We start from the raw sequence: 22,318 nt of genomic DNA on the forward strand, positions 1-22,318 counted from the left end.
CTAAAAATACGCGCCAGCATTGTCCACCTACCCGGGAGCTGCACAGCCCTCACTGCCCCTGGAGGGAAAGGAGACAAGGCAGAGCAACAGGAACAGGCAGGCCACAGCAGGGGCCAGCTAATTAAAGACACTGGCAAAAAGGAAACCCAGACAAATCAAAGGATGTGGAAGATCATCCAGATAAAGCCTTTGCAAATGGGCACTTCACAAAGTGAGCAGCCATTGCTGCGGCTCAGTGGGCTAAAAAAGGAGCTCATTTCTGTGGGCATCAGCTGAAGATCACCGTTATTGTGGGGAGTAGAGACACGGTGAGATCACTCTGTTCTGTTGTCAATAAACATTAAAAAGGGAAAAAGAAAATAGCAGCAGAGAGCTTGGCAGGACGGGGGCATGGTGGCCGGGGAGAGAACAAGGAAAGAACAGGCTGCAATCAGCTGAACAATGCTGCTCAAGATACAGAGATGGATCCAGGGCGCTTGCCCATAATACTCTGGGCCAATGCAGTTATTCCCTTTCCACATTTTCAGGGCTCCTTTTTTTTTTTTTTTTAAGGAAATTCAAATAAACTATTAGGAGATTACAAACAGTGGTGTCAAAAGGGAACAAATTATCTTAGAAAACATGAGCGCATTAGGAAACATCCATAATCTAGATCTGTAACTTCCCAAGCATCCCAGAACCAGGTTATCCATTCCTATCCTGCTCCCTGAAATCGCCATGGACTTCTCAGAGCTGTTCTCCCCACCTGGAACCCCACAGGAGCAGAGAGCATCAGCATCCAGGGATGCACAGGGTCTAGCAGCCATCCACAAGTCAAGTGGCAGTCAGGATTCCCAAGGAATGGAAAACCTCCTGGAAATCCAGCCTTGTCAGCCACTTCCAAAGGAAACAAGGGGTTAAAGCAGTGACTAAAAGGGCAGTGGTGTTTACAGAAGAAAGACCACGAGCACAAGCCCAGCCTGTATCAATATTAGCAATGACTAATTCAATCTGTCAATGGGAAGAATTTACAGGAGCTTTGGAATATGCCAGAGCTGCTGCAAAGCTTCCATTTCACAGACAGTCAATAATGGAAGGAAAAATAAACCACAAAAGCAATAAAAATCCCAAAATATAAATAGCAAACATGAGTATCCCCAGCACCTTGTTCATCCCAGGATTCCTAAATTTCTCCCTTGCTTTACTAGGAACATAAAGAACCCCACAAAAGCACTTCTCAAGGCATGGATGTGCCAAGAGTCGTGGAAGTAGCTCTAAAAACCCAATGGTCCTCCTGCCACAGCCCTCGCCCCCCTCTCTCCAACATTGTTTGACAAAATATAAGAGTAAAATGTGGCAGCAAGGATGCAGCAACCTGCTTCCCTTGGACAGCAAAGTTTTAACACATGTTTAGGTATTGACTTACTCTAAATAAGTAATTTTCACTTGCTTTTCTCTGACTCAAAAAACTCTACAATGAAATTATATATTAAAATTCAATTCCCTTAATGCTATATCTTCAGAAAAGATCTTAATGTGAAAACAGCATGGAAGTCCAAACCCAGTGTACTTCATTGTTTTTTTAAATTATCTTTTTGATTAGGTTTTTTTTAATCATGCTGTTATAAATCTGGGTTATCTCCAGTTCACTGCTGAAATGTATTATGAACTTACACTTTTTCCTTAGCTAATCATGAAGCATAGGCAAGGCTTTGCAGGTTCAAGAAGTTCTGAAGAGAATCTCAGTGAGTTTATTACACCCACACATTCCAGGTAATAAAAATTAATTATAAACACTTGCATATCCATTTTATGCAGTTCAGGACAAAAAATATGTAGATATTGGAAAATAACTAGAATCAGCCTTTTGAATTAGGCTGTTTCCTCTACTTTTTTAATTTTCCCCAGCAGAAAAGTGTATGATAAATGAAATTCTGTTCTGCTGATTATCACTCAGATGTTCACTTTTTCTTGCATTGCTAATACAGCAGCTTTAACAGTGCAGTCAAGAACACATTTGCTGGATGAGCTGCATTTGGGTTAAACCCTGTTTTGTGTTTCAAAGCCCCAGTAGTGCAAAGCAGACATGCCAGCTTATCTAGACAGTGGAGGAAAACCCTCCTGCATAGGATACCCAGCAGTCTCCCTGGAAAAATGATGCTCAGACAGGTGATAAGAAGGTACAAGAGTGTGGTCTGTAGAATAGCTTGTATCACCTGTAGCAGAAGTGCTTCTCTGTGCAGATTATTCTGTCTGCCTCCTTGGCCAGACAGAGCCTCTGTGACACCGAGTGATAACCTGTGAGTGCCCTCAGGGCCTGTGTAGCCTGGATGTGACAAAAACCAGCACCAAGGACCAATTTTGGTCAAACAGCCAGTGCCAAAATTTGCATTAGTTAGATTTGCACAGCACCATTGAAGCAAAGGAAGTGGCTGTGGTGCAGGAGGAGGCAGAATTTGGTGCCAGGTCTCTGTAAATTGAGAAAAACAAACCATGAAGTGACTCAGTACAGACAAAGCTCTTCAGCAAAATATTTCCTGTGTCTTGCTGTCATCAGCAGGAATGGAGGAAAGACAGTCCTCTCCTAGAGAGTGTGGGGAATGGGAGATTGGGCAGCTGATAGCATTTGGAGATCTCAGCACCTCACTGCCTACATTCCACTGAGGAGGAATGCTCTCCTTTGTGTCACACACAGCACTGCAACAACAACCACTTAGCCAAGCAGCAGACTGAGACACATCCTCCATCCATCATCTCCATGACTTCAGCTCCCAGAGACAGGAAAAGAGATTAAAATGGAAAAGGACAGTGCAGTCTGAAAAGTCACCACGTGACAGTGTCATCACCTCATCCAGCAAGGCTGTCCCTTGCATTGCTCTCATTTGGAGGCAGGAAGCAAAAATTCTTTTCAGCAGAGCCAGCAGCCCCTCTGAATCCCATTCCTGGCTTGCAAGAGAGCTTCTTCTCCAGGTTAGGTGACATAGTCTGGCATCCTCTGCTGCTTAGCATGCCAGAACCAGTCCTCTTTCATATCCCAAGGAGATATTACAGGAGATTTGAAGAAGAGCCCTCAGCAAACTGAGTAGTGCTTTGCTGAATCACAGAAAACCCACAGGTCTGAAGCCTTCTCCTATAATGCTCACAGGAATGCTTTTCTGAATGAACCTCACTTCTAAAAATCACATTAACACATGGGCAAAACAATGCAGAAAGGAGTGATTCAGGCACAAAGGTGGCTGTGCAGTTTGTTCAGGTCTTTTTTTTGGTATTTGTGATGACAGAAGCCATAACTTCAAGTAAACATCTAAACATGCATTGTATAATGCAATATAAAACTGATGCTTGTTATCTCTTGTGCAAACCTATGTGAATGCAGGCTAACAGGTGCACAGGGGGCCTAATTAAAAATACAAGTAGTATTTAGTCCTTATATCAATTGTTAGTACAGGAGAACAGTAGGAATGTCTAGGCACTTAAAAGTTGACAGAGAATTCAAGAGTGCTTTCTCATGCTGCCTGAAAAATATATCATCCAGTCCACAGTGGTATCAAATACTTTTTTCTAGGACTTAGAAACACGATAATAAAAGGGAGAGGATGTGATCTGCATGCAGGTTAGCTTTTCTGAGAGCTATCTGCGTGGCAAGAATATTTGCAAACTTCATTAATACAAATAAGGGAAAAGGGGGAAGTGAGAGTTTACCCCAGAAGAAAACAGCATCACATCAGAATCAGTCTGTGGTGATTAAGCCTATAGAAAAATGAGCAAGACAATGTCCAAGGAAAGGATTTTCCAAGTATTCCCACTGCTTCTCACTAGGGTTATGTCAATGTAGAAAATGCAGGGCAAGCTGGTAAGGCAAGAACTAAACTTGCTTCCCAGGCCTTGCCACCTCTGATACCCACAGCTGCCGCCACTGAGGGGGCAGGTTAAAGCTGTGTGCCCTGCCAGAGCTGGATTCTGCTGGCAGAGAGCAAGAAGAGACAGCCCTTGGGGCCCACTAGGACTCCAGCAGCGTGTGCCACCTGCAGACCTGTGTCCCCTGAGCCTCCCTCATCTCCTGCCAGTGGCTCTGCTCCTCCTCCCCGCTGCTGCTGTGGCCCAGCGAGATCCAGCCCAGCATCTCCTTGCGCTTCAGGCCGCGCCTGCTGTAGATGGAGATCAGCAGGGTGACCTCAGAGAGCTGGAAGAGGGCGACCTGTGGTGGGGAAGATGAAACAGGAAAGCCTTATGAATATGATTGTCTGGAAAAAGATTTTGAGAATATGGAAACAATAAGTGAGATTGAAATGAAAGCAAGCTTTGAGATACCTCAGTTACTGAGCAACTGGAAAACAATGGTGTGGCTGGCTGAAGGTAACCCCCTTTTGATGGAACAACACCCTCTGCTTTCAGACAGGCCCAAGGGTCAGAGCAGACTCTGCTAGCTTAGCAGAAGGGGTCCAAAATGTAGCTTTTAAGGTTTAAAATGTAGCACAGTATGGTAATGTAATGATTCTTATAGGCTGTATGTAAATGCTATAGAATTTGTGTATTGTACTGTCACGGACATATTTCATGAAAAATCCTTTTGCTAGGATTTTTCTCCTGAGAAGCTGAGAGGCCTCAGAAATTAAATGTAAACAATAATTTTCTGCTGCTGTGGAATACAACAGGTGCGTCTTTGATTGGTCTCATGTGGTTGTTTTTAATTAATGGCCAATCACAGTCCAGCTATCTTGGACTCTCTGGTCAGTTACAAGATTTTATTATCATTCTTTTCTATTCCTTGCTCGCCTTCTGATGAAATACTTTCTTCTATTCTTTTAGTGTAGTTTTAATATATAACTTTCTTTTAATATAATATATATATCATAAAATAATAAATCAACCTTCTGAAACATGGGGTCAAGATTCTCATCTCTTCCCTCGTCCTGGGACCCCTGCGAACACCACCACATCATACTGGATTGGTTAGTGACAGTTAGAATATTCAAGATAGAAGAAAATTTATTGTATTGTGACAGGAACCTTGCTCTCTGATCCTCTCTTTTACTCTTTCATCCTCTTTTCCACGCTCTTGCCTTCTCTCTCTGCTCCACTTCTCTTTCCCTCTCTTGGGCCTGCTCCGAGCTGTGGCTGGCAGCTGCCAGCAGTGCCCCTGCACCCAGGCCCTTTGCAGTAAACCACAATTTCCATGGCCTGGCTTCAGAGATCTCTCATCTCCATCTGTCCCAACCCTCCTACCCCCTGTTGCTCCTACAGACCGGGAAGATGAAAGTCTCCTTGTAGACAGGGTTGGGCTGTGCCCGGCGGATCGAGGTCTTGCAGCGAGACATCTCCTGACCCACCGAGTTGCGCAGGCAGAGCTTCCCATAGGTGTCTAAGACAAAAAAATAAAAGAGTGAATTACATGTCTGAAGCAGGTGAGAGGCTGAATGAAAGCCCCAGGCAGTCAAAAAACACCCCCAAAAACCATCCAAGCAGAGCAGTTTAGTCTGCAGTGAACAGCAGATGAGGGCTGGATGGCGCTCATGGTAAAATCCATGGGATGAGAAGCAGAAGATGAAAGCACCTTTGGGGTTTTCTCATATTCAGCTGAGGAGAAAAGAAAACTGATGCATGTTTCAGCCCCACTTTGTTGCAGTGTATATCACAGTTGAGACAGGCATAATACACAGAGCATCACCATACAATTTCAGAAGGCTTTAAGCATTCCCCCAAACAGAATAACACTGTACCACATGAGAAGGCTTCAAGCATCTGCCCATACAGAATAACATCATATCACTTCAGAAGGCTACAAGCATCTTCCCTTCTTCTTTAGCCCAACCTTTTACTCCCTCCTGTTCATGCATTGCACCTGTGTGCCCTCTGTCCCCTTGGGAGGTTGGTCAGCACACCTGGGCATTTCATGGCTTATTGCTGTCAGTGCTGCTCACCTGCTGCACACAGCTGCACCCACTGGGAATGAGGCTGAGCCACAGTTCCACTCCCAATTACCACAACCTTTGTATCTACACCATCCTCTTGGAAAGAACAGGATATCAGGTACCCAGTCCTAGCAAACCTGTCTAACCAAAACCATGAGCATCTCTATGGATTCTCCACTTCAAATGGTGTCTTCACCTTCCCTTCCTCTCCCTCACAATCAAGCTTCATTGGGGCTGTCTTACCCAGGCTTCCCTCAGCTACCCTTGCCTCTCCACCACTATCTATTTTTTGGGATTCTAAAAAATAAGGGTCTTGAAAAAGAGGGAAAAACACCCTGCAGAAACAGTGAAATTATTTGATCTCCCATAACAGTTTTCCAAAATCTCATATTACATTTTTGGTAGACCCAAAGTGAATTTTATTTACAATTTAAGTCCGTACAAGGAGTAAAACATGCTTAGCAAATACAAGGAAGGGATGGTCCAATTTAGTGCTGCTGTAAATCTACTCTTTAAATTCCTGCTGCCTCCTGTATTAATCAGTTCTCTGTATTACATGGTTGCTAATACTGTGGTGTCAGAACTCCCAGAGCTCCACAGACCCAGCTCAGTGTAAGTTTTCACCTCGCTCTGCACATGACAGTGACAGATTGCTTGGCTAGACAAGTCCTCTGCTAACCTCTTCATAATCTGTGCCTGGGTTCCTGCAAGTGAGTATTATTTCAGAGTGTGCTGAAGATAGGAAATAAATAACAAGCCTCCATCTCTTGTCTGCAGCATTTCTACCCTCTCCTGTTCCCGTTTGATGTGCTATTTTACGCACTTATCTGCTGAGCAACACAAGGTGTGAAATTGCACTTCAGGTGTGAAAACACTTCCACGTCTCCAAAGCAGGGCTTCCCGCTCCTCTCAAACTGTTCCCCTGAAAAAGCTGTCAGGAGGCTGACAATCAGGGAGCAAATTGTGAGCCTGCACAGCTGTACAGCTATCGAGTTACTGCGGGGAAAGTTCAGCCCATCATTAGCTGGGGGTGCCAGCTTGGCTCCCAGCACAACGCTGGGGATGGAGAGGATCTTGCAGCAAAGACCAACTTGTCACACAGAAAGGGAAAGCTCTGATTCAATTTCCTGATTGTGTCTAGGAAGAAAAAAACCCACTTTAGTGAAAGGTGTAATTTCCACTAATTTCCACTGTAATATTCAGTGTTGAGGGACTGAAATCTGTAACAGCTTCAGACTCATCAGGAACACAAAGCCCGAGAGAGGACCCTCTGTTCCAGCTTGACTCAATGTGAAAGCAGACACAACTCCTACAGTATTTGTAGGGATGTCACTGTACTTGGCACTGAGAAACCACGATGTGCACTGAAGCATTCCTCATGTGTAAGTCCTGGCTGCTGGTCTAGACTGCAGTCAGCTCCCTGAAAATAAAGATAAGTAAGGGTTTTATGGATTTTTCTGAAATGTATTTGTCAGAGGTTTTTTTTGTTTTTTTCTGAGAAGGGGATTTCAAAATTTTGGAAGAACTCCACCAGGCTGATTTTTAAATACAAACAAGCAGGTAATTAGTACAATTCTCTGTTTGAAGTTCAAATTTTTCTTCCTTTTCACAACCAATCCAGCATTACCTTCCTATGCAATTTTAGGGAAAGGTGTCCCACACATGCCAGCATCTCTTTTTCTAAGGAGACAGGGAAAGCTCTGAGGTCTAGATTTTACTTTTAGTAAGCCTTGCTGTCATGCTTCCTTCTGACTTTCACCAGTTCTGGCAGCTCAGGTGGGATTCATCACACCTAACTGCAGGCACATCCATCTGAACAGTGCCCAAAGGAGTCAACCAATTCATAATCCAAGAAGCAGATGCCATCATTCAGCACAGATCTCGCAGACAGTGATACCAGTACAGATGATTTAGGTGTTAAGACTAAAGCAAGTGCCACAGCTAAAGCACCTCATGGGATACTGTTTCAGCATGTCCCAGTTAATTCTGCAGGCAATGAATGGATGAGAGTCTTACAGCCATAAACTCCAGGATGTCACATCCCTGACTGAGGCCTCAACTTTTGCAAGTGAGGGACAACGCAGCTGACTTTAGGAAAAATGACCAGCACACTACCAATAGTTAAAGTCAGCTTTTTCTTTAATATATGTCAGAATTCTACATAATTCTGCACCAAGACCCCATCTGTTCAGTACCCACCAAGGTGGGTGAGGATCCTGCAACTGTATCATCCTCTGGATCAGGCTGGAAGGAGACTGTGCTCAAGGCAGAGCTAATACCAGGAGCCCTATTCACCCCCAAGAAAACACAGGCACAAAGCCAGTGCAAGTCACAACTAAATCTAGGCTGCAAATTCTCCTCAAGTTTATTCCACTGGGTGTATTTTACCAGCCAAACGAATCAAGCTTGCCTGAACAGAAATAAAAGAGTAGGTGTGGATCATATATTTAGCATCTGAAATTTGCTTTGCAGAGTTGGTACATATGAGGCTGAGCTGTTATTCTGCTTCACTAACTAAATTTTAAGATTGTAGTTTTCTCTTCCTGCATTGTCCTCTTTGCAGCTTCTTTTTGGGTATCTCATCAGAAAACACAGCTTTTCTTGTGATCCACTCTGGTCCTCTGGGGTGGAAAGCTCTCCCCTCCTGTTGACTTTGCCAAAGAAAATCCATCCCCAGTTACACAGTGAAATTAGTGTAGCTACAGCAAGGATGAACTTGACGATTTACTGAGGAATGTGTGTGTAAGAGCATCTATTCATTATGAAGGCAAACATTTTCCACCTAATTACATGCTCAGGTTCAGTAATGGCCTCATTACCGTGTGTCTCAGCACTCTGTGCTCTTCACAGTGTTTACTTTTGTGCCACCTCCATCAAACACAAAAGGAAAAGAGATTAGGGCTGACACTTTAAAATGCCTAAGTGCTCACCTTCTGCTTAGGCACCCGTCTCACTGACACGAGGAAGAGTGAGACCTCTAAATATCTGGGAGTGTCTGAGACTGCAGCTTGCCCACGGTTACACAGAAGTCTGTGAAGATTCAAGAACAAAGTCTAATTTTGCCAAGACCAATTTTAGCATGGCATCTACCAGGCTCTCCTTTCCATGCAGGTTTTGGGAGAGAAGTTCTTGCTGCATTCAGAGCATTTTTGCTCTGAACTCATCTTGCCTCTCTGGTATGAGTGGACTGCACAATGTCCACGTATACATAAAATACCAACATCTCAGCATTTAATACCAGACTGAAAAGCACTAAATCAAGGAATGTTGCAATAAGCCAGACACATTTTGGGCTAGTGCTGCATCTTCTTACTCCAGAGGGTTGGGCAAACCTCTCCTCTGTCTCCATCAACCATCAAACACCTCTGGAGAGCTCATCTGCAAAGGCAATCAGTTTTTCCAGGATTCTTCTAATGACCCATTTCTGTCATGATTCTTCTGAGGGAACTAACTGATAATGACAACTCAGGGGAATAATCAACTGTAATTTATGCATTCCCGTTTTTGGAGCAGGGACCATAGCGAGAGAGCATTCTGCTTTCACTTACACTAAGCACCACCATTATTATTAGTAAAGCTGACCCGTGAGCAACAGCACTGCAAATACAAAAGCATCCAACCCCCCTGCTTGAATTTATATTTAGAAAGGAAGTAAACAACCAAAGACTCCTGACCCCTCACGTCTGAGGACTGCAGGGCACCGCGCAGCGCCGCGCGGACTTTCCCACCCGCGCTCCAGGCGAGCCAGCTCATTTCCAAAAGCAGGATAACCATGTCAGCATGCTGCAAGCCAGACTAATAACAGCCACAGCAGAAGAAAGCCTTGGGCCTGGAGCTTAATTTCCCCCAGCTGGCAAGCCCACGCTCCCAGCCTACATAATGAACGGCAGCGCGGCGTGGCAGAGCAGCCCCAGAGCTCCACTGTGTGCTGCTCTGTACAGGCAGCCCCATGTGAGCTCTCAGTCTGAGGCCCACAAGACCATTAGTGCTGCCTTTGCCTCCCCTTTCAACCAGCAGTGGGGCAGAACACTCAACATTCACACTCTGAGCCAGGCTCAAGGCAGCTGGATCAGTAAAATAGCAGGGAGGAGGATTAGACCGAGGTTTTGATCCCAACCCCATGTCATGAAAGTCTGGATTAAGGCAGTTTATGGCCTACTGTATATAAATCATACAAGAGCTGGGAGCTGCCTACTACATTGCTGAGAAGCCAACTTTCCTTTCCCTGTTCCACCAAGCCTCTTCTCAGGTTCCCTCTCCTGGGGCTGGCATCTCTCTCACAAGGGAGAGGCTGGGAGCTGGCAACCTTCACAATATGTGAGTCATCAGAGAACAGACCAGCAGCTCCTTTAATTTAAAATGCAGCAGAAAAGAATGCCCTGATCCCTGGAAGCACTGTTTGGTCTGAAAGGAGGGAATTGCTGGCATCAGTGACATGCAAGAGGGGCAGGACATGAGGGCTCCCTGGAAGCAACTGCACAGGTGTCTCAGGAAGGGAAGCTCCTCCTGGAGCACCCAGGAGCTCAGTAATTCTCCTCTGCTGCCTCAACATCCCATGTCCACTCCATTTCACAGCACCTGCCCTCTCCTGGGACACGTGTCAGCTGCAGAGCTGGTTCACACCTGCCTGCACTCCCAGCCCTGGGGAGGTGCAGCTCCAGCCCGGGCTGACACAGCCACAGCAGAGCACAGGCACCTCTGGGGATGCACAGCGTGACTCTCCTCTAAAAAGGGCATTTCTACCCTTCCCACATCAATGCATTGCTGCTGCCTCAGAGAGCGGGCTGGGGCTTTACCAGGGAAAGCAGGGATGCACATCCAAGCAGATCAGGGAGGATACACACCTGCCCAGCAATGGGAGCAGCAGGATGTAAGGATGCTTAAGCCTGGATTTTGTCACCTGCAGCAGCAGTGCCCACGGGCATGGCTGGATTGCACAGCCTGTGATCAGATCTCCTGCAGCTCGGCAGTGCCACTGCAGATTCCCACTAAACACTCAGGTCCAGCTGAAATTTGGAATTAGGATGGTGCCACTCTGCTAGAAATGGCTTTTTTCTTTTGCCTGTTTTGGGAGGGGAAGAATTTTCTTTTTCATAGCCATGGGAGTGGGAGAGCGTTACCATCCATCTACTTTGTCCTTTGATTCAGAAAGATCTTGAGTTCTATACCCAGCAACTGTATCATGGACTATGTTTTTCACAGACCTTTCAGAAACCTAAAGCTATTTAAAACATTACTGGATAACCACACACTATCCCAGGATGTCTAATTATTATGGAATATCCCCCACAAAAATTGCTCCTTGAAAGTCCCCTTTTCACTTGTTTTGACTGTGACACTTGTTCTACCAATCCTACTCAGTCCCAGGTCCGACATGTGGTGGGGAGAGCTGTACCCAGCCAACCCATCCACCCAACAGCACCCAGTTACACACAGAGCAGTAAATCCATGAAAATACAGCATGTGCTGCTTCTCCCACAAATACTCTCAAATCTACAGTGATTTGTGACTCAGGAACTTCCTCAGCCAGAGGCTTTGTATTTAACAATCCCCTGTGGAACTTTCTCTGTGGATTTCTCTGTGCTGCACAGAATTGAAGCAGGCTTCCAGCATCCATGGCATTCTGTAGGGAGGAATTTGAGAGCTCAGGTGAAGAGCTGTCTCCTCTTCAGAACCTTCTCCTCCCTTGCTTCCTTTTACCATCCTTTGGTTTTGTATTAGGAAAAGACGGCAAATTTCTGTTGTTAATTCACTTTCTCAATGACACTTAGAGACCTCCATGAGTCCTCCCCCACCTCCTTTTGTTGCAGCATGTAGGAGGTACAGTCTATTCAGCTGGAAGCTGCTCCCATTCCCCTGATTGTCTCCAACATTCCTCACCACATCTTTCCAGTCCTGCCATGTTCTGTTTGAGCAGAGGAAGACAGAACTGTACACATTGTTCGTTTACAAACAGCAACTTTCCATTTTGTCCACCTTAACTTTGGGGCTTTTTTTCACTTCTATTGGTGATCCTTGAGTTGACATTTTCCTGCAGCTATTTACCATGAGCCTAGTATTTCACTCCCAAGTGTCTCTGAGTCCATCCTGCTCACGTTTGAACTCCACCTGTGTCCCCATGCAATATCTTACACTCATCCCCACTTCCTCTTCCACCTCACTGCCCAGCTGCTCATTACTGAGACATCCTCCTGGGGCTCCTTGCATCTGGCCTCATCTTTTCCACCCAGAACAAAGCTTCCTCAGCTGTTCTTATTATAGGCTTATTCCAGCTGTATTCATGGATGGGCAACAAGAATGTGCACAAGGAGAGGTGGTTTTCTGCAATCTTACTGTCACTGACTGGCAAGCAGTCAGCAGCAAGAAGCTTCCCAGCACATCCACTGCTCTGTTATCCAATGTCTGGAGGACTGAATCCAGCCCAGCTTGCCCTGGCACAGATCCCTCTTCTATTACTGATGACATGGGAACATGAATCACAAAGCTTTAGGAGCTCAAGCAAGTTCCCTGCTCAGTGCAAGATATGCAGGTTAAAAGTTAATTTATTTTATTCAGCTTCTTGGCCTGCTTTGAAGTAATTAAAGGAATTAACCTGTGCCTTTGTTCTCCAGGAATGTAACGGGGATAATAACTTTTCTTCTCTCAAAAAAAAAGCTGATAAAATAAAATCCATTAATGGCTTTCAAGCACTCTGATCCCAGAGCAAATAGGATCCTAATTTAAAGATCCTAATTTTCCTATGGGAACATTTTTTGTGCTTGTTGGCATTGTTACCTGTGGCTCAGGTAGATGTTTGTTTTCAGACAAGTCTTTACTTCAAGCATTTTTCCTGTTCCCCATAGAAATCCTGATAGCTTGCTCTCTCCCCTCCTGTCTTTTCCAGCATCAGTGCCATTGTATTTGTTTAATGGGGTTAATATGCCGGTGGTATAATAATGATCATGCACGGATGCAATTATTATGTGTGATTAATTCTGCAGCTGCCAAAAAGCTTGGAGGACTTTTCTTAGGCGAGGGAATAACTTCACAATAGTTCTTCTCACACTGCATTGCACACAGACACAAACCCCAAAAGAAATGCAGCAGGGAACATAAGGAAGGCTGGATTAGAGGAGAGAGAGCTGCCCCCAGCAGAGCAGCTGATGAAGGTTTAGCATCACATGGGCAGACACATTTCTGTGCTTTGTGTTTATGCACTGGCTAGCTCAAATGATTCCTGGTCCATCACTGTGATCCCAAGGTATTACTTCCATGCACATTGTATGTAACTGGTAATAAATTTTTAAAGACATTTCAGGCAGTGGTGTAGGCTTCTCTTGTTATTTTTCTTTTTAAATAAACACCCTTTAAACGAACACACTGCATTTTGTTCCAAGAAGATACAAGACCACAAACCAAAATACGAACTCCTACAAAATGCTAGCACAGGTTAATGATTTTTACAAGAAGCAAGGAGAATGGGGTGCACAGTACATAAGCCATTAGCACTAAAATACCAACAGTGTCCACATCTGACAAAGCTGTGGATGCTTTTCTGCACGAGGCTTTTTGGCACACCCAGATAATTTACGGTCCAATGCTGGAGCCACACTCTTGAGTGCTCTTAAGTGCTCTGAGTGATAATGGATCTATTTGTGTGATCAGGGAATGTAAGCTGAGGCCTGTAACTCAGCATGTTCCCCAGAACAATACCTGGACACTTATCTTTGACCAAACTATTCTTAAATCCTCCATATGTGTCCTGAAGAGAAGGCACTGCCTGCACAATTTAGGTTTCTGTAAGCTGCCCAGCTGTTTTCTAACCCATTTATGACCACATAAGCACCCATGGCTTTGACATTTACCTGACTCAGTTTAAAGGTTCAAGTGAAGGAGAAAATGTGCCCAGGAAACACTGAGACATGCACTATCTCCTTTTTCTTCTCTATAAAACCATCTGTTCCAGCCTCTGCAGCCTTTAACACCTAAAATCACCAATGGCCCAGTCCAGTTCCTTGTCCTGCACACAGAGAAATCCCTGCGCATGCATGCCAAGAAGGCAGCACACAGGGTCTGGGTCTACAGGTGGCAGAGAAGAGGGTCAAAGTGGGCAAAAAGCACAGCTGGAAACTTTGCTGTTGTTCAAAATTCCTTTGCCATTCCTAAAAGCTGACGGGACCACATATGGGTCCTGCACAGGATCTGTGTATCCAGGGCTGGGAATGGAGAGGAATTCTGCTCCTTCAGTCTTACCATAAATGGCTGCCCTGAATAGCAGTTTAGGCTGGCTGTTTAAGTGTTCCACAGCGCTATTATATCCAAAATTTCCATGATTCTTTAAAGAAATCACTCCCTGTGAGCCTTGAACAGCAGAACTTCAAATAGCACCTATTTAAGAAAACACAAGGGCTCTTTGCTCACCCTCCAGAAAGGGGCTCAGCAGTTTTAGCTTCACTTTGTGAAGGACTTATTGAGCATCTCATTCAGCCAGCAGCATGTTTGAGACAGTAACAAACTGCTCTGCAGTGCCTGGGGGTTATCAGTGAAGAGCTACTCCAGCACCGAGACAAGAGCTGCTTTCCTTCCTTCTTTTTAATTTCTTTCAGTTTCTGCTTCACTGGGTTTTCTTTTTCTCACCACACTACTGGGGGCTTTACAGGCACAGAAGAACAATTCAGAAGGCAGAAGCAACAATGTGACTTGGAATAAAAGAAGCAGATTTTGATAGGTTCAGAGTTTGCCTATAATAATTTATGATTTGTGTGTTTCACCTAGAAGTTGATCTAGCACTGAGAGACACTGGTCTGACACTGGTCTGTATGATCTGGAAACAAAAAGGATGAAATTTTCCTTTATAGGAAAAAGAAGTGGACATTACAGTTGCCTGAAAACTCATTTGGACCTATATTGGGGCTACTTTAATTTCATTTCTGAGAGTAAAACTTTAGGATGCATCTACTCTGCAGCACATATAAACAGGAGAGCTTTCCTGCTGGGGCATGGTTGCCTTAGTCTACCTTTGTCTTAAATTACTAAAGAAGATCCCAGTTTAAAACCTTTTATTAAAACATGTACATGCAAACAAGAACATGCCTTTAAGAAATCCACATGGAGAGGTTTCCTGTCACAGCTAATAAAAGACAGTGAGGGCTGCACAGGCTGGGGTCAGGGGTTTTACTGTCTCACAGAATTTCCCTTACTTCTCAAGGGATTCACTGATGACAGGTTATTTCTGTAATCCACCTAAGTATAGTCTAGTGTAAAACCTGAGTTTTCACATTCATGTACTGAGATATTTCATAAATATTTTTCTAGACCTGAACCAAAGAGCAGAGCATCTTGCAAAAGCCATTTCAGTGTTTTGTAGCCCAAGACACTCTGTCAAATCCAGAGAAAGCAAGGAACTGACAAAGGTTTACCTCCTTTGACAAGCAGGCACACATCACAGACAGCAAACAAAAAGGTTGTTTCACGTTGCCATCAGCTGCTGGTTTCAGACAGGAGGCAAAAGGACAGCAGGAGATGCATGGAGCTCTGCTGTTCAACCCCTGAGTGAGGCAACCAGCAGCCAACTGTGGCTGTGACTCCATCTCCATCATGGACATTACCAGCACCATCCTTCTCCAGGACTCAGCATTGTGCCTTCTGCAGCTCAGGCGTCAACTAAACCTACTTTAGGCAATTCCCATTTTTCCCTTTGGGACTGGAGGAAGGGAACTCAGCTGTTGCAACAACCTTCAAATCTTCTTTCTGCAGAAGATTTCCCTGTGCAGCAGTGGAGGATTCACAGCAGGAAGGTCCCCAAAGGGCCCAGAGCAGCAGCTCACCCAGCACTCAGCAGCACAACGAGGGACTAAACCAAGTGTAGCCTTGGGAAACACTTAATGGCACCAGGCAGGGCCTCTGTGGGTCACATGGTAACATTTAAACACTTGGATAGTGTTTTATTTAATGGAAAAACACTTGGAAAGTGGTTTTTTATTCACTTTTTTAATGAATCTGCTGAGAATTCTGTGCTTTGGGTACAGCAGCACTTTTGCCATAATCAGATATTGTAAAGGTATAAGCGATAAAGAAGATATTCAGGTATTATTGTCCCAGCAGCTGAGCCTTCAGATGATTCCCTCCAATTGCCCTGTACTATTTATCAGCACATGCATCTGAAATAATACTTAATTTTCCATCAGGTGCTCTGCAAGGAAATCCAGCTCAGAAAATCTCTAGCTGAGTACCTTGAGGAAGAAAATAAAAAAGCAAATTTTGGCTCAAGGGTGCTATTTAATAGCAGTGAAAGTACTTACCAGGTGGCCTATTAATTGCAAGGTTTCTGAAATGGCTGCCTTTGATCATCTCCACTGCCAGCCTCCCCGTGGTGGCATTGTATGACAGTCCCACGAGCAGCTCTGGCACCCCTCCATGCGACAGGGACTGTGTTGAGGAAGCGCTATCACTGTGAGAGATTGCTGACAGACTCAGCTGAGAATCTGCACTCTGCAGGGAAAGAGCACTGAGAGAATCATCAGGACATTCACCACCCCTTCCTCCCCCCCCTTAATTTGTGTCTTGTGGCCTTGTTCAGTAAGATCTCTGCTAAGAAATTACAATAACTGAGAATTAATTATGCCGGGGCAGCAGAAGAATCAGAGCGTCACTTTTACAAAAACACATCTCTGAACTTTCTCTTTAAAGATGAGGAACTCTGAGTGAAGTGTTATCACGAGTGTAAATCAAAGCCTCTGAGATAAGCAAACATCCTGCTACACTAATACTCTGCACATCTCCTTGATAATGGCTTTTGGATGGAATACACTTTTCAGTTTGGCAGGTTTTGGCCATGTACTGTGCATTTTATTACTTTCTTTCTTTGCTACCACAATGCTTTCACTATTCTCCACTTCACCTGAAGTAGGATGATTTATTCATCTCACGTGCACAACCTCTCTCTGAGCTTTTGTAGACAATGAATCATGACAGAGCTCATCTACACCAATTGATTGGCATAGCCAGAGCTGGATACAACTGTGATGTGCGTGGAAAATTAAGAAGCAGCACAGCCAGTTCCTCTTCACATGACCCAGCTCTCCACTTCCATCTGTCATGTAGGAGAACATTACTAAGCATTTCTGGCAAGATGGAAACTGCACAGTGGAGATCCACAAGCTGGTATCTAGGGCCAAATGAGGTAACTTCTGCACTGGGGTGCACAAGAACCACTGCCTTTATTGGAATTAAGGCTAATTATGCCTTGGTGGTTCCCAGACCAACCTGGGATATCTGAGTGGTACAGCATGTGGTGAGTCATGCAGATACACAGGATTTTGTGTGAGCTTGCTGACTGGGATGTTAATAAAACACAGCTTTGCACAGGGAGGAAATGCCCTGAGCTTCCCCTGCCTGATAGCTTTTTAAATGACAGCAGGTCAGACCCACCAATCACACACTGACAGCCCTGAATGAAAGAAAGGCTTCAGGAACACCATATTCACCAAAAACCAAACAATTTTAGGGACTCCATCTGTCCTTCACCAAACTTACACTCAGGTTACTCCGTGGCTCCAAGAGCAGTGTCACCTTCACCTCCCCTTCCTGGCTGATGCCCCTCAGGTAGAAGAGCTGCTCCCCCATCATCTTCTCCCCAAGCACCTTGTGCACGGCATAGAGGCGGAAGCGAACGGCATGGCTGCTCAGCTCCTCTGGCTCCAGCTTGCTGAAGGTGATTTTGTCCTGGAAGATGGGGATGGGTCCTCTCTGCACACTGGTCTTGCCCCTCTGCTTCTTGCCCGGCATCAGAACCGCGTGTACCTGCCAGGTGTTGACGCCACTGCGGTCCTTGTCTGGGATGTCCCTGGCCTCCAGGACAGTGGCTATCAGCTTCTGGCTTGAGGATTTGTAGGTGAAGAGGACATCCAGGTCACCACATTTGCAGATGGGCTCGTGGGCACAATGGTGAGCTGGCACGCTGTTCACTTCATTGTGCTCCTGCAAAGGGAAGGAAGGAGTAAAACCTCCAGTGGAGTTCAACTGCCTCTGTGGTTCCAATTCCAATTAAAAATAAATTGTTCTCCTCACTTTAGTATTTCACGCAGTTGCTGTGTGAAATATGGATCCAAACAGTTTCTGGAAGGGCCAAAGATAGTTAATTGCCTGATTTTGTGTAATAGTCCCCATACGCTCTAGTAAGCAGCAGCACTTGTTGAAACATTTCCAACAAAAAGTTTCATCAATATTTAAGTGTTTTGCAGGAGATGGTTAATTTGGCAAACATTCTACATAGAGAAAAACTAAACAAAGGGGTTTTTACATTTCATTCATGTCAATATTGAGGCACTAGCAAAACAATTTGACCTACTTAACCTGTTACTTTGAACATACACTGGAATTGCTTTTCAAGGTGGAAATTTTTACATTATTAAAATCAAACAATTCAGCTGAACCTGCTAACTTTTTTGATATTTTGTTCTGCTAGAAATTTTTTAAAAATTAGGCACTATGTTTAATATGAAGAGGAAATCATCATGTCAGAATTTCTTGTGGGATGGAAATTCCATTTCTAGATGCTAACCCATAATTCAATACTTTTCCTACAGCTAAAACAATGATAATAGGGATAAGCAGTCTGATTAAATACATATTGATTCTTTATACCCTTCTAAAATCTCCCAAGAGAAGCATCTGTTCCTTCTGTTCAGTTTGGGTACTAATAAATTCAGAATAAAAATTCAAAATAAACAACCGCAACATGTGCAGACCAATTCACACACAGTCTTTTACCTACTTTTAAAACAAAAACCATCTTGATAAAGCAAGATAAAACCATGGATGCTCACCTTACCTTTTGCTGAGTGGGTGTGTGGGTTTCTGTTCAACAGTGCTTTTTTATCTCAGAGCTAGAATGTGCTTCATATGATAAAGGGGTTGCTATAGTGATCAATGGTTTGTATTTAAACACGAGTATACACTGTACTAGGGAAAGATTTTCAGTTAATAGCCAGAAGGTGAATTAAGGCCTGTCACCAGCATCTGAGTCACCCTCCTCCTCAAACATTTATCTTCTTTTCACATTTCAAGTAACACTTCTTTCCAGCACAGGAGTCTTTTTGTTCAGGGAACAGATGATGGGCCATGGGACGTCTGGTGTTAAGTCCCTTCAGAAGTGTCTGGGTGTCTCAAACAGGGCCTCGGATAAACATCAAAATTTTTGTTTACTTCCTGTCAATCTACTTTTGAAGTGCCCAGATTCATCTGCCATGACATGCAAAGCTCCAGATTTTCACATTTTCACAGGTGTTTAAGACTTGAACACAAAAGTCCAAGTGTGCAGATTAGAGACCTGCTGTTGCATGTCTTGCAGAAATAATGTCAAAGGGAGAACAACACACAAAATTACTTGCTTGGCTACAGAAACATCTTTCTGTATAAACAGCAGGCTGCTAAAAACAAAAATGCAAGGCAGGCCAGGTTGCCTGGAGAGAGCATGGTGTCACAAAAATGTTAAGTGCTCCTGTGTAGCAGTCAAGTTATTTCTGTCTGGTTGATGAAATAATATTCAATACGTGATGGGGTTGGGCTTGACTCATATTTCCCTCCACATTTTTATCTGTGCATTTGCAGTTGAGGAGATGGAATCAAGGCACATTTAAGGACTGCTGCTAAGGTCTGGAGAAAACCATGCTTGAGGCAAAACTTGGCTTTCAGCTACATGTCTCAGCTGGAAAATGTGAACTCCAGTGCATCAGCACAAACCCACAGGAATGAAAATCCAAGAGACACTTTCCTGCCCCAGCAGGGCTGATATCATCACCTTCTGGCAGTGTGTAAGGCAGACTGAAGGTCAGATATCTGCATTTTGACTGAACAGCTAGAGAAGATCTGGATTTCAGGAAAGCTCAAACTGTGCTACTAGAGCAGTGGCCAGACCCACTGCAGAGAAAACTGCATGAACTGGAAGCAAGAGTGAAAAAGAAATGCCAAACTCCTTCAGTAAGCTTTCCATGGGAAACCAAGCTTTGGAGACCTCACAGCCTGGCCCTTTCTGAGAGCATTGTGCTATCCAGGACTCATCCCCACGCAGGTTTGCTACACACCTACATATCCTCCTTCTATGGGAGTCATTGACAGAATTTCCCCCTGCTTTCAGAGCCCGGCTGGGTTGTAGGTGATTTGTGAATGTGTTTGTTATACAGACACTTGAACTGAAATGCAAGCAAAGATTGGGGTTTAGGTACTTCATCTGAATTTCCTTTTCTCCCTCTTCCCAGCACAGTTATTGAGAAGCTAAGCCAAGAATCCTGATTGATACTGCACGTCTAACCCGGTCATTCAGGACAGCCAACATCCACTTCGCTAAGTAAAATAAGTCCATTTCTGCCAGAGAAACCTGAAAGAGCAGCTAATTATGGACAAGGCTTGAAATGGTACTTGTGGTTCCACTGCAGGGGCATAAAATTACCATTTCTGTCTGTAAAGAGAGGTCCTTTGAGTGGAGCATAATAACACTTGGACATTTCTGGCACGTCAGAACATTTAGTTCCTGCAATAAAAAGTCTTTCATTAATCCACACAATACCTTTGAATGAGAAGCTGCTTGTAAGAGATAAACTGTGTCTTGGGCATTTCTGCTCCAGAATGCTGGAACCCTTCTCTGCATTTTTTAAATGTAGACACCAGGAGTAAAATGGGCCATGCATTTCAAAGAAACACAAGAGGACACCAGAGACACTGCAGCATACGTGAACCGTGGCAAAGCAAATCAAACATGGAAAAGGAGAACGAGCCTCAGATAGGCAGGCAGTGTCAGAAACACAGCAAAGAGAGGGCAGAGCTGCTGCCACACACAGCTCCCATGTGGGGTGTAGTGTTTTGTGGGACTGGGTTGTGCAGAAAGCCAAAATGCTGCTCCAAACACCCCTTAGGGCTGGAGCATCTCTCCAAGGAGCTTCCCTCCAGCTTTGAACTGGCAGCTCCAAGGACAGGGTCCTTCCCTCAAAGCCTTGCTGCTCACAGTCTGATGGAGGTATGGATTTCCACAGCTGTCTTTTAACTCAGGCAGAAGATATGACCTTTTTGCTGTTCTTTTAATAAGTCTGATGCAAGCTGATATTTTTCCAGAAATTTAATCCTGCAGTAAGATAATGAAAATCAACACATCATGCAGAGAGATTAGGAGAGAAAAGGGGGATGCAAAGTCATCAGGTGTTTATAATGCCTTAAAATCTGAAATGTTTCCTTGAGGATTCAAAATAAAAGTGCAGAACTGAAGGAAAGCAGACTCAGGTTCTCTCCTTCCTTAAAAGTTTGCCTGGTATCAATGGGGACGAGATTATTGTCACTTGGGCAGGTCACAGGCCACCCTCACTGGCTGCCTCCAGCTTTTCAGGTTATTTCCATTGTCTAAGTCATAGAAAATACCTGGAAAAAGACACAGATCTGACCCAGTGACCACATACCCTGTCCTGGGACACACATCCTGCATGTACAGCCAGTGACCAAGCCCTGGGCCACCACAGGGAGATCCTTGCTAAATGTCAGTAAATGCTGCTGGGTAGCCAAAGTTCCAATTTCAGTTCAGACACTGCAGTCAGAAATCAAGCAATGAAAGCCTTTCTGTAAATTAGTGTTAGTAGCAAGGGGTAAAACACCAGAAAAAAAGGGGAAACACAAAAAGAGGTGTATGGTCATGCACATAGGCACACAGGAGTACCATTATCTTGTGCTGTGCTGATCAATTTTTCACTTCATTTCTCCTCTAACATTTTTTGGCCCCCAATACCCTTCAAAAGCTTTCAGTATGTGTAATAAATGACAATCCAGCATACCTCAGGGCTCCAAGCCGATGAGCTGTCAGTAGCATCATTTACTTCCAATCCCTGGTTGGCAAATGCTGTCTCCATTTCCAGGCGTCCTTCCCTGTGTGGCTGGCTGACACCATCCCCAGTTCTGGGCTCCATCCTGGGCCCTTTGTGCTGCCCAATGCCCCTACTCCTGGTTGTTGTTCTTGAATCAACAGATGCATGGTCATCTTCATGACAGGAGAGGTTGTCTTGGTAACTCAGTTGGCTTAGTCCATCCAGATCTAACAATTTTCAGCAAGAAAATAATTTCAGAGGGATTAGAACAAATTCCTCCCCCTTCCAAAATGTGCTTTTCTCTCCTTTCTTTTATTTTTTTTTAAATTTTCCCTAATCCCCAGTGTTTACAATAGACAGTTTCTGTTTCCTGCAGCACTGAAGCTATAAAGAGACCAATCCTGTTTAAATCAGCATTTGATGGAGGGGACATGGCTGTTTCTCACCCCTTACTGAACTGAGAAACCCATTGGCTTTATTTGAAAAAGTCATCCACAAAATTCAAGTGGAGTGTTTGGGATATTCAAGTGCAGCCCCAAAGCAATCTCTTCTATGAAAACACAAATCAAACCACAGAAAAGCACAGCAGAGGCCTGATGAACA

General features: G+C 44.4%; 1 protein-coding gene across 18 annotated transcripts in view; it reads right to left on the minus strand.

The window, feature by feature from the left end:
- Positions 1–497: 497 nt before the first annotated feature.
- Positions 498–22,318, minus strand: part of SYT16 (synaptotagmin 16) — a 114,058-nt gene continuing 92,237 nt past the window's right edge. For all 18 annotated transcript variants that reach the window (XM_074543947.1, XM_074543948.1, XM_074543944.1 and 15 more), the window contains 5 exons: positions 21,686–21,942; positions 17,406–17,849; positions 16,172–16,361; positions 5,226–5,341; positions 498–4,177 (listed from right to left, as the gene is read on the minus strand). In XM_074543947.1, coding sequence (XP_074400048.1) covers positions 3,980–4,177; positions 5,226–5,341; positions 16,172–16,361; positions 17,406–17,849; positions 21,686–21,942 — 1,205 coding nt within the window. In that variant the 3' untranslated portion in view covers positions 498–3,979. The remainder of the gene's footprint in view (positions 4,178–5,225; positions 5,342–16,171; positions 16,362–17,405; positions 17,850–21,685; positions 21,943–22,318) is intronic.

The sequence above is a fragment of the Zonotrichia albicollis genome, chromosome 6 (genome assembly GCF_047830755.1).
Source record: "Zonotrichia albicollis isolate bZonAlb1 chromosome 6, bZonAlb1.hap1, whole genome shotgun sequence".
NCBI classification, from domain to species: Eukaryota; Metazoa; Chordata; class Aves; order Passeriformes; family Passerellidae; genus Zonotrichia; species Zonotrichia albicollis.